At 42.2% G+C, this 12744-nt stretch overlaps 1 protein-coding gene across 3 annotated transcripts in view; it reads left to right on the plus strand.

The window, feature by feature from the left end:
- PLB1 (phospholipase B1) overlaps nt 1-12744 on the plus strand; it is an 88996-nt gene that overhangs the window by 69892 nt on the left and 6360 nt on the right. For all 3 annotated transcript variants that reach the window (XM_040550932.1, XM_040550931.1, XM_040550933.1), the window contains 10 exons: nt 788-846; nt 2097-2140; nt 3307-3406; nt 4779-4830; nt 6436-6516; nt 7650-7715; nt 8266-8360; nt 9555-9636; nt 10969-11073; nt 12105-12200. In XM_040550932.1, the coding sequence (XP_040406866.1) occupies nt 788-846; nt 2097-2140; nt 3307-3406; nt 4779-4830; nt 6436-6516; nt 7650-7715; nt 8266-8360; nt 9555-9636; nt 10969-11073; nt 12105-12200 (780 nt within the window). The remainder of the gene's footprint in view (nt 1-787; nt 847-2096; nt 2141-3306; nt 3407-4778; nt 4831-6435; nt 6517-7649; nt 7716-8265; nt 8361-9554; nt 9637-10968; nt 11074-12104; nt 12201-12744) is intronic.

Genomic DNA, 12744 nt, shown 5'->3' on the forward strand with positions numbered 1-12744 from the left:
GCAGTTGGAGATTAATGAAACGTTGAACATTTTTGTCATGTCACTGGCTAGAAATGCATCTGTCCAACTTCTCAGCACCATTGCACACTGAAAGCAAAAGATATGCCGACACACTTATCTGTATTGGCAAAAAAAGAGCCTGCCTACACCTCACTCAGTCTGCGTGTTAGACTAGCAGACTGGGTCCCAGAAGAGAAAAGTGGGTTTTGCACCAAAGATTTGTTTTCTTGGCAGATTAAAAACCAGCTCCTCTACTGATTTATTTACAGCTAAACTGGCAGGGAATTTTTCATCAGTGTTTTTCCCTGGATTAAGTCTCTCAAAATCGGCTTTCTTCAGGAAATGCCAGAATGAAGCATTTTCCATTAGAAAAATTCAAACAAATAGAAAGCTGTAGATGTTAATCTGGGTCCCCTAGGGTTTCTGAAACTAATATTAGAGTTGTAGTTCCAAAGCAATATGTCTTTGGCCTTACAGCCTGATGTCCTCTGGCCGGGCTATATCTCCTCTGATGCTCCAAGGTCTATTGACTAGATGAAATGCTTTTGAATATGAGGAGAAGGCCATGAATTCGAAGTGTAGGAGATGCAGGGCTGACTGGGGACAGTTTATGCTGGTGAATAAGAAGATGGAACACTTATGCTGTAACAGAGATACTGAAAAAAAAATGTCTGGATGCAGAATAATGTTACATCCAGCACTTCCAAATCACATTGTCTGTCCTACCTAAACTTGTAGTATCTTTTTCTTCTAGTATTTTATAAATGATTCTTTCCATCCTTTCCAGACTGCTGTAGGAGCCCGCTCAACCGACCTACAAACAGACTGGAGGGGACTTTCCTGGAGGTAAAAAAATCTCAGTTTCCTCTCCTGCGTTTTTGTCCACAGACACAGTTAAAAGTGCAGGTCACCTGGTTGAGTAGTTACATACTAAAAAAAATGGAAATGAAATGTCCCACATAAAGGGGTGTGCTGACACAGCTGTAGTAGCTAAATTCTACTCCTATCAAACCAATTTCTCCCTGCTGAGAGTAAATACAGGGGTAGGGTAGGATGCTGAGAGTGATTATGCTGGCTAAGGCTTTGGGGAGTCAGAACTGGAAGAGAGAGGGAGTGATTTTTGTGTTGTTAGTTTTGTGTTTGTGTGCTTGTTTTATTTTTTTAACCAGACCTGACTGCTACCAACAGGCTCCTGTGCCCCTGTCTGGCAGTACTAGATTATTAATATGAGTAAATTATTTCAACCTCCTACTAGTCCCTCTGGAATTTATTCAAAATATTGCTGCTGCTGTTGTTGTGATTATCTAATACAGTGTCTAGAGAATCTAAGTGAGCGTGGATTGGCATGAACACGGTGAGAACACTGCATGCACATTCAGTGAAGATATCCCAAATACATTTGTGGTTACAAAGTGGGCAACAACAATATATATTAGAGTGGATATGAGTCTCAATGTCCACAGTAGAGCGGAAGGAAACTGCCTATTTCACGTAGGCAAAAGTACGTATGGTAGATAAGCAAGTGTATGTTTATTCATCTTTCTTTTCTCCACTCTAACCCCACCCTAAATATATATGCAAGCATAGACATCTCAGAGGGCCTGACAGAGGTGGTATAAGAAAGTATTGGCTTGTTACGAAGATGTTATTTGAACGGTAGAGGCAGAGGCTTTTTTTCATAATCAACACTGCAGAATCCTAAATAGGTGGTTAATGAGCATTTAATGCAGTCTCTCTTCTATGCATAACTGCACACAAACGTAATTTCAACAAGGTCACATAGAGCAACGTTGGTGAGGAAAAATGCCTTTCTGTGATGGGCATCCCAGCATGTCTGTATGAAAAATTATTTCTCCAGTATGCTCAATTCCTAGTTTGGCATAGTTTCTACCTTAGCTGAAACCCTGCTTGATTTAATCTGAAATCTCCTTTCAGTACTTTCCCTGAATTCCTACTTGTCCTGTGATTTATATTCATGGTTCTGTTTGAGGTTAGTCTTTTTACCTTCCTTGGCTGCTACAGCAACATATGGTGACAGCAAGACAGATGGTTGCAGAACTAATCCTACTTCGTGATTCTGTTCTTTCCCTTTGTAGTATCGGAGGTGATGGGACCCTCGAGACCCGAACTACTTTACCTAGTGAGTATCTTGGAAAACCAATGTGAGTGAAAGGCAAGGCAAGTAATTACTCTGAAAGTAGTCCAAGTAGATGCTAGGAAACATCTGGAAATGATCACACTTTCCTCCCAGACAGCGGGGGGTGCCCATCTGTTGTGGATATGAGCAGTTCATGAGAGTCACAGCTGAAACCCAGACTGACCTTCCTAGCTGTAAAGCTGATTCAGCCCCTCCAAATCACAGGATCTGCATGTGACGGTTGCGTCCTTTTGATACAAATGATGAGGAGTAAATGTGCTGAAGGTGGCAGAAGTTCCTGCCAGATCTGTTCCTTTATTTCATTTTGTGCTTTCCAATGACAGACTGTAATGGCTGTGGGCAAATTAAGAGTTATGAAACAATTAGCGATCCATTTAGAAAAGATTGTTGATAAGGTTGTGGTTTCCTGGTGACTTCTCCCAGTGATTTCAAATTGGTAGATCACACTGAAAAAATCTAAAAATACTATAAATTTCTTGTCGTAGCATTCTGTGTAACTGGTTCCTGTAGTTGCCATAGAAACCACTAAGTGGTCAGTGTGACTATAAATTAGAGGGGAATTGGTTCACAGTGGTTCTTCTATTTATACACGATCCGTGCTGTGGAGCAGTTTGAAAATACCTGACATTGTTGGTAATAAGATCTGATATGTAACATGACGAACATCATGTTTACGGAAAAATAGAAAATACATTTCACTATGTATACAGCACTGTAAGTGAGACTCTACAAAGAGGTTTCAGACAGCACTACAGACACAATAACAAAATAGCTTTCAGGCACCACGCTTCACTGCTGAGGGTTTCACTGAAGCCTATAAACATGAATAGAATTCACTTCTCTGCAATAAATATTATCTTAATGAGAAGCTGGAGGACTGGGAGGTAGAGGGCTGCATTTGGGGCATCTGCTCCTGTTACATGAAGGGAGGGAACCATGATTACTCAGGCGCTCACACTCAAGAACAGTGAATTCCCTGGGAGCTGTGTGATTTTAGGGTTGCCAGGCCCTGGCTCCTCAAGGCCACAGGAAGAAATAATTTTGTACTGAAGTCGACACAGTAACTGAAGTCTCCGAGGCAGGTGTGTCTATAGCAACAATGCTGATTGTATTGTGGATGGTTGAACATTGTGTCTTCTCTTTTTAAGATATCTTGAAAAAATTCAGTCCAAACATCTTTGGCTTTTCCACTGGTAGCAGTAAGGAAACAGCTGGGTTCAACGCTGCACAGAAAGGTGCCACTGCACGGTAAGTGTGATTGTGGCCAAGAAAGGGTAAAGCGGGTAGGAGAGAAATGGACTGGCAGATTATCTTTGAACTGTATGTTAAGGCTGAGTTAATGCTGATGATTTACTTGTACTGTACGTGTTTCTGTGGTTTGATTACTGATTATATATTTTTAAATTCAGTATTTGGGGGATTTAATTTTTAAGTTTTTTAAATTAGAGACAGAGAGAAGCTCCCTTTCCTCATTTGAGCTCTGTGCAGAATTTCTGAGTCAATGCCTTAGTTATGCTTCTAATTCTATTGGTACCTTTTTCTGCCCAGCCTTTGGTATGCAGCTCCCTGCTTCGTTCTCAGGCCGTGTTTGTAATGAGAAAAAGTTCATGACCATTTCTCAGTTATCCCTTGATTTCTGGGAAACGTGCCTCAAACTAACAAATAGAGGCCCACTGCTACCCTAATGGCATTAAAAACTATCCTTGTTTGTAGTGCAAAGAGACTGAACAGCTGGGAATTGATTCCTTTTCCTTCTTGAAGGAAAACTCCACTAGTCTGTTACGAACCAAAATATATAAAAGTTTGTATTGCATATGCTTTGCCTGCTCTATGGATACTCAGGGAATTTGTTTCCAAGACTGTCTGTGACACCTCTAACAGTCATTAAATTTACTGGAAGAGAGTTTCAGGGTAGCTAGGAAAGCCTATGTAGCTACTAAACACTTCATGGGTGCCCTGAGCAAAGGCTCAGCACAGTCAGTGTGGCTCTGGGAGTGCAAATAATGTAGCCACATCTATGTAGCTGCTGGAAACAGGCAGGGCTCAAGCACAGTTGCATCCTAGTATGTCAGGAGCTCCAGTCTCCAGCTGGTGTCTCCACATAGCTTGTGCTTTGCTCTGTGGGTGTTGTATCCTGCCTACAGCTGAGCTGGGAATCTCTAGCCCAGCAATTCCGCAGCGTAAGCAATATCTTCCAGCATTGTGATAAGCTGTAGGAACTGAAGGCCAAGTCAGGAAAGCTGGTTAGGTGCCCAGCCTCTGTGTAAGCACCAAACTCCCCCCCACAACTAGAAAAGGAGTTATGCAGCTAAATGTCTCTGTACATGTGGGCATTAATGTTTTTCTCCAAACAAAATGCATTTAAGTGAGCTCTGAGATGGGTAGAATCCATCCCAGTTGCCCGCCACTTGGCAGCCATCCTTGCTGAAGCCCTTTTGGATCAGATTATTTGTGCCGCTGCTGCTGCTCTTGTCCTTCTGCTTGCTCTTCCATCTGAAGCATCACTTTTCTGTACTGATTTCTGCCGCTCCTAAAGGTCCCTGAAATGAGGAGTGGGAGAGCAAAATGATGATGTGCTTTCAGAGCATGCACCAAAAATCCTTCTGTCCTCTCTCTACAGCAATATGTCAGCCCAAGCACGTGAGTTGGTGGAGCTAATGAGAAGCAGCTCGGTAAGTGAACTGTTCCTTAGAAACATCATGGTTGGATATTTGGGCTGCCCCTCAGTGCTCCTGTGGTCTCTGGGGGATGACTAATTGATGGGACATTTGAACAGTGATGAGTGCTTTACGGATGAAAGAAAAATCAGTGTCCTCATCTCTGGTGTGTTTTCCAAGATACGTGTGCCAGGGACTAGTCATTACTATTAGGAGATTAACATTTACCTATGCAAATCCACACAGGTAGTGTGCAAACACACAGGGCAGAGACTAATCCTCTGGATGGGCTGAATCCCTGCCATGTCACAAGGTTTTTGGGGAACTGGCCGGGGGTCTAGTGTTGGGGAACAACCTGCTGTTGCTGCTCTGCTGAGGGCTGCAAGGGGTGCCCGCCAAAAAGGCAGCTCACTTTTAACAGAGTAGCAGGTGCTCTAGTTTGAGGTTTAGGTAGGAAATATGGGAGAAAGCTGAAGCTATCCTGCTCCAAGTGTGGGCTGAATTTGTCTGAGTGTCTGACTGGGTGTGATTTGTTGCTCCAGAGTATTCCCTGTAAGGGAATTGGAGTGCCTGGTGCTCCTTGGCTCGGGCTGAATGGGAAAGGAAGGTACTGCATAAGCAGGATTTGTTAAAGCATGTGTCTCTGTGTGCCAGCACTCCTGATGGATGCTGCATGCTAGCCCCACTGTCAGTTACCAATTGTTTGGCAGAGTGAAGGGAGCTGGCATGGCTCTTCAGTAAAATAGTACATGGCTCTAGGTCTTTGTTTTATTCACTGCTTTTTACACATCTTTAAAAGGAAGGGGGAAAAGTCCCTGCCAACACTTTGCCTCTTGGTGAAAAGCTTTCTGAGCAAAGTGTTGGTGAAGGAGGAGAATTCAGACCTATGGGTGATTCCCAGGCCCTTCCTCTATTTGTGGGATCCTTTCACAGATGTTTGTTATGTAAATGCACCGCTCTAAAAATAGTTGCCTTTGATTCCTTTCTTTGTACTGAAAGCTACAAAATGTTTTGATGAGATCCAGCTCTCAGCAGCGCCTATTGTTAGCTTGTGGTGACGTGGATGCTGCAGCTGCCCTTATATGAGCTCAGTGAAGTCACCGGCCTCCTGGACTCTTCTATTTTAATCTGCTCTGTTCCCTGGGGCACCCCTCTCCCCTCCTGGCCATGGGGGCAATGCTTGCCCAGCTGGCAGGGATCCCCAGCAGCTCAAGTTCCCCAGCTCACGTAGGTCACTCCAGCATCCACGACTCTTCGTACCCACGCTGCCCACAGCACTTGGCTGCGCCTGGCAAATGTCCCCTGCCTGTCCCTGACCCGAAGCTGGTATCTATTTCAGCACGCTTGCTGCCACAGACGCACGTCCTGTGCTCAGCCACCCTGACAGTCCTTGTCTGCCGAAGGGGATACCCTTACAGAAGCCAAGGTGACTTGCAGCTAGGCTAGCAAATAACACACATAACCCCAGACAGACGCTTCTCTGCTGCTGTCTTAACTCAGCATGCCTCTTTTCTGCTGTTCTGCTGGGCTGTCTGTACCCTCTGTATTTGCATCTGTAAATGTTACCTCTACATGCCTAAGCGATGGAAACTGAAATCTGTTTATTTTATGTGCCACTAGAAAATTAACTTCAAGGAGGACTGGAAGCTGATCACTGTCCTCGTTGGAGGCAATGACCTGTGTCAATACTGCTTTGATAAGGTTTGTATCTCTGAAGCAGGCATGCTTGTTTGGGCACTTGGCAGGTGACCAGCCCTGGAAATTTAACCTTTCTCTCCCTCCGTGAGCCAAAGCTCCTCTTTGTTTAAAAAGCACTTAGGACTACTGTTCCTTTCATCTGTATTGTATCAGCAAGAAGTGCACAGCTTTTAATTTTGGGGCGCTGTAGCTCCAGAGTAATGCATTATTTAAGAACCATCAATCTGCCCGGTATTGAACAAAGATATAAACTGAAGAGCTCTTCCAGCTCAGCTGGACAAAGTAATCAAGACAGTGTGGTGTCTTTGGCGTGTTGTTAGGGGGACACAAGTGAAGCTTTATTCTGGGAAGTGTCTCCATGTAATAATTACTGGGGATGCCTGTTTCTCACTTCAGAATGACACCAAATGAAATAACATCAGTTTATAGTGAAAAAGATGTCTTACCTAGCTGCCAGCAGCCATCCCCTCTGAAAAGGTTCCTGTAACACAGACTGTGAGGGCCTGGGCCCCAGCTCATCGAGATAACTGGGGATCATTCTCTCAGTTATGGTCAGTTTCCTTTAGAGACTGCTACAGGCATTCTTTGGCCCACACGGCTGCACCTCTATAATTATACTCACAAAGTTGTTTTGCCAATGGGTTTTGTGGGGTCTGGCTGCCTCCATATCAGTTTCCCCAGACTGGCAGTTTAAAAAACAAAACAAAAACAAAGCAGCAACAACAAAAAAGCAAACCAAACAAACCGAGAAATGTATTGCTCTGTTCATAATGTGGTCTGGGTCCAATAAAAGACAACGGGAAATCTGAAGATGTTGTTTATGGAGTCATTAATCAGGGAAAGACTCTGCCCAGAACTATTCTATACCTCTGGATTTTCTGCAGAGATTAAGTGAATACATTAGTGCCATGGAAATAGAAGCACTGTCAACCTCTGTGCACGTGGCAATAAACCTCTTGATCCAAAAATATATCTGCCATCAGAAGGAGAAAGGAGCATTGAGTTGGTATATCTTCTCATGGGACACCTCGCTAATAGACAGTCTGTGGACTCAGTTGTTCAGATAAAACAGTTAAACTTCTTAATTACTGAAAGAAGACTGATCCAATTTTATTTATTTTTTTTTAATTACATAGGAAACCTATTCAGTGCAAAACTATGTAAAGCACCTTCAAGACGCTCTGGATGTTTTCTATGATGAGGTAAGCTTTTAAGATACCCTAGCAAGCTATGTTCCTGGCAAGTACCCTGGTGTTTTTCCTCAGCTCTGATAGACTTGCAGTGATCATGTTTCACACGAGGTTATCTTCCAAATAGCTGGAGTCATAATGCAGCACTGAGGAGCAATCTAACAGCTTGTGTTAGACAATACCCTGGGACAGTGGGCTGCAGTTTTAGGTAAAATGTGTTGCATGGTGTTTTTGCCATGGACCGAACATATCACAGCCTTACTGCCAGTTCTGATGGCTAAACCAACTGTGCAAAGTTTCATTTACCCTAGAGAAAATGAAAATGCCCCAGGGAGTGAAGCAGCATTTCAGCTAGCTTGTGCTAGCTGCCAGGGATTTTTTGGCTGACATCCACTATACGTCTCCTTCCCCCTCCCTTTATACGTTACCCTTGCGCATGCCATTGGTTGCAGCCAGTGGAGTTTGCACTGACTCACTGACCTGCGGATGGCACTTGCGTTCTCGCTTTGTAGTGGTATCATGTTCTCTGACTCGGTATGTCTGTTTATTATAATCCCTGCAGCTTCCAAGAGTCTTTGTCAACATGGTGGAGATACTAGAGATTTCTGGACTGCGTCAGATCGCAGCAAGCTCTTCAGAGTGCGCTCTGACAGGAATGTAAGTGAGCAGAACAGGTCTTCACCTTTAAAGTGCTTGGATTTTTTTTGGGTGGTTTTTGGTGTTTTTTTCTTTTCTAATCAGTCTAAACTGCTACTACAGTAAGATAGCCACGCTGAGCTTTCTGAGCCACTTTTATTGCTGCCTTTAGATGAATAACACCAGTTCACATCAACTTTCTATTACTTCTTCCAATACTTCAGCTAAAAGGCATGCACCTGTAGATTGCAGTCAGTCATCGCTTTTCTTAGCTCTAAGGCAGCGTATCACAGCATAAGTCACTATACAATTGCCATAGTACTGAACTTCAAAGCCATTTTCACCTAGCTGTTCACCGCTCCACAGCTCAGGCTGACATCCCTGATGCCTCTCTTTGCATTCAGTGCTGCATCACCTGTGATGCAGGTTGGGCTGCAGAGTGCACAATGCATGACCAGGAGATCCTTTTCCCACCAAATGGAGGAGACCAAAATCTCAAAGAGGACTGAGGGAATAGATTTAGAAATTAGCAGTGCCTTCAGAGGAGTCAGCATGGACATAAAAAGGCTGTTTAGTCTAGCAGAGTAAGGTATAACAGACAGGTGGTTGGAAGCTGATGCCTACTGAATTCAAATGAAGTGAGGCACAGATTTTTAATAATAGAGATGACAAACTGCTAGAACACACTACAGGGGAAATTAGTGAATTGACTGTCTTGTTTGATGTTTTCATATTAATTCTAGGCACCTTCTTAGAGGATGTATTTCACTGAATTGTAAGTTATTACCTCTTGGTCTAGGGGTAACAGAATGAAACAAAGTAGTCTGAGGAGTCAGATCACATGAACAATTTATCTTTTCTACCTTTAAACCCCCAGATTTCTGAAATTCTGCTGTATGTCACTATGTAGTGTTGTGTTTTTTCATTGGAAAACATGATATGCTGCTAATGTGTGACATAATAAGTGCATTTGTCTGACATTTAAGAGTTGTGAGTATTGCAGCTCTTACTGTCTGTGACAAGTGTTCCCTGAAAATGAAGTCAATAAGGACTTTTTTTCTGAAGTATCTGTCCTTCCGTAAGTCGACAAGGAGGATCTCTCTCTGCATGTAAATTTTGAGCAGTTATTCTGAGCTTCTTGAACAGACACATTGCTGAAACACTGCATAGACTACTCTGGGTTGGCTTTTAATTTTAGTATTTCTTTCATTGAAGGAATATTTGCCCATGTTTCTTAAACCCCAAGGAAAACTCTTCTGAACTACAAGAAATTAAGAGAGTTAACAGAGATTTTCAGGTAACGCCTTGATTCTGTAACTGGTCATCTTCTATTGCGTCTCTTTTTATATCTCTTCTTTCACTCCTCTTCCTCTCTCACACAACCTCAGAACTGAGAGGGGTGACTTGGAAACTGCTCGGCTACATTTTAAAACCATAGCCTGCTAGCTGGCTAGCAGCAGTGCAAGTCTTTCCTGCCTTATGATTTGAGCTCAGTTCTGAGATGGCAGCAGATTGAAACTGGTTTTGTTTCCAGTTGCTGTTTGGACAGCTGAAAAGGAGTTACTGATGACGGCTGTTTTGTTGATACGTGTCTGTTATGAATCCATTGAACAGCTCACATGAATTAACATGCCACTGCAAGGATGACAAATTACCTTGCGTCAGCTCTGTTGTCGTAACTCTTAGCAGAGAAAATGAACTAAACTAACCTGATATTCCTTTCTTTTGGCGTGCGCTGAGAGTTAGTACACAGATAGCTTACCATGGGTCAGCTTGCTATCTGAGAGTAACTTTTCATAGCCTCAGGGCTTCAGATTCACTCAAATTTAACAAAGGCTATAAGTAGACATTGGAGCAGATTTTTCTATCATTATTCCTGTGAATACAAGGATTGCTCTATCAGATCACAGTATGTTCTCCAGTCCTCCATTCTGTCTCTGGCAGTGGATGTTATCTGATTAATTTCACCATGCTCAAAAGGTCCATGTTGGAAAACATTCGTATAAACTTATCCAGGGGGATGTTTTCCTTAGCTAAGGGAATGGGGCTAGGACTGTTCTGAGACATGACCAGGAGCCTTAGAGTTTATAACCATAAGCTGGAAAGTAATAATAATATGTTTTTATTATCTATATGAATGTCTGTGCCCATAGTTTTCAAAAGTAAAAGGTGATTTTCAATGCTTATGCATTATTTTATTTCAAGCACACCTTTCTGAAAAAATAAGCATGCTTTGAATGTCTCAAGTTGGCATTCTGAACTCATCCTTCACTTCTAAAAGATTTGGTCATACTCCTTTTTCTAATTCTCTGTAAACTTTAATCTTCTTGTGCTTGTGAAGCACTGATTTCAATAAGTGAGGTATGAAATACATTTTTTGCCCCCCATTAAGCAACTTTACATTTCAAATTATCCTTGTTTCTTTGCATTTTGCTCATGAAAATCTCTTCCAAATTATTTTCTTTGGCAATCTCTGGACTGCTTAATACTATTCAGCTGGATTTGTACTAATGAGCTATGCTTACCTACATTGAAAGAAGTGTGATACGCGTGTTTTTATGATAGCTGATAAATGGTAGATGAGCCTTGCGAGTTACTTTTCTGTTTCTAACTTTGCAACTCCATATAGGCTGAAGCCTTACAGCTGGTCAACAGTGGTCGGTACGAACAGCGTGAGGACTTTGCAGTTGTTGTGCAGCCATTTTTCCGAAACACCTTGTTGCCCCTGGATAGGGTGAGTCCCATTTTTCTATTCCATCATGCAAGGACCAGTGTCTTGATTTCTAAGTCAGTAAGATCCATAAGGCAAGGACTGTTTTTATTTCCTTTGTGCAGTCTAGCAGCACACAAACATTTGCAGTGGCCTCACAACATGTAGGCACCCTCTAGCTTCATCTGAATTGCATGTCCCCTTTTGCTTCCACTGTTGGAAGGCTTAGTTGGCCTTCACCACAATTTTCTTCCAATTTAGGTTATCGTATATGTTCAGATTACTTTCACATGGAAACCAGCACATGGGGAAGTATGTTGTATGCCCAGCTCACCCAACGCTGGAAAAAGCAAGCAGCCTTTGAAGTCAAAGGCTGATTCTCCCTTCTTTTCTCCAGCTCTAGCACTGCATATTCTGTGTAGTAAAGGACAAATTCTCAGAATGAATCCTGGTCAAAACCATTCAGTTTTACATAATACTTACTGTGTCACATCATCCCTATTTTGTTCTGCCAGCCTTCATGTCCAAAGGATGGTTATCATTTTGACAGTGATAAGGCAGATCTTCCCTAAGACAGACATTTGCCTCAGCTGGATAAACCCACAGTTTTTGATGTTTCCTGAAATTCAGCACAAGTTTCAACACCTGAAAGATTTTAAGCCTATGTCTGAATTGTGGAAGTTCAACAAGCAAAAATAAACAATCCGATTTTTTTTTAAATAATTCTGTTCAGTGCGGAGCATTGCTCAATGGCAGGGTCCACATAAGAGCTGTGAATATTGGTTTAATGACAAGTCTAGATTTGTTATAGAAATTGCAGTATGAAATTGAGCAGGATGCATTACACAAAAGATCTCAAGATGTGGTAATCTGCCCACAGTTAGGAGCACCGAACTTCATCTGCATTGTTAAAACATGAGCATATTGCCTTTAGGAAGATACCAAAATTGTAAAGGGGTATGGCAAGTCCAGTGCACTTTTCGGATACACTTTTAGATATTGTGAGGTCTCAAAGCTTAAAGTGAGCTTAAAAATGTATTTTGCTTTTATTGCAGGATGGCAAGCCAGATCTGAGTTTCTTTGCTGCAGACTGCTTTCATTTCAGTGAAAAAGGTTATGCTGAGATGGCTATGGCTCTCTGGAATAACATGGTAAGTGGCTACAAAGTAGATCCCCATGTGTTTAGGGTAGGAGTCCCAACAAAAGTTCGAGAAAAGTGTCTAAAACAAAACAGTGAGCATATCAATTTTGTTTCTTGCTAACAAGAGGAGGACTACTGAACTTGAGATCCTTCTCAGTCTGCATTGCTTGGGAACACAACCCAAAGCAATTTTGTTGAAAAAAAAGAAAAAGAAAAAAAGAAAAAAAAAGGAAAAAAAAACTGTATAAGCTGTTGCTCATTCAAAATGAGAAACCCTGAGAGCTTCAGCGTACTCTGGAGAAAAATTCCCTTCTGATTTTGTAATTAATATGCACTAAAGCAAAAATCAGCCCAGTTAAACATGCAGTCCTGCAGCTTCCTGAAAATGTCTGTTGAATGGGCTTGCCTTTCTTCAGTGAAGTCTGTTAGATTTATTATGAAAACAAATAAGTGATTGAATTTTTGCTGCCATTAATAGTGTGGACATGTTATACCACCCACTCTAATATCTGAGGCAGTTCTAGCAGAGTCACTGAAACTAATGGAGGACTGAA

This window comes from Cygnus olor, chromosome 3, assembly GCF_009769625.2.
Source record: "Cygnus olor isolate bCygOlo1 chromosome 3, bCygOlo1.pri.v2, whole genome shotgun sequence".
Lineage (NCBI taxonomy): Eukaryota > Metazoa > Chordata > Aves > Anseriformes > Anatidae > Cygnus > Cygnus olor.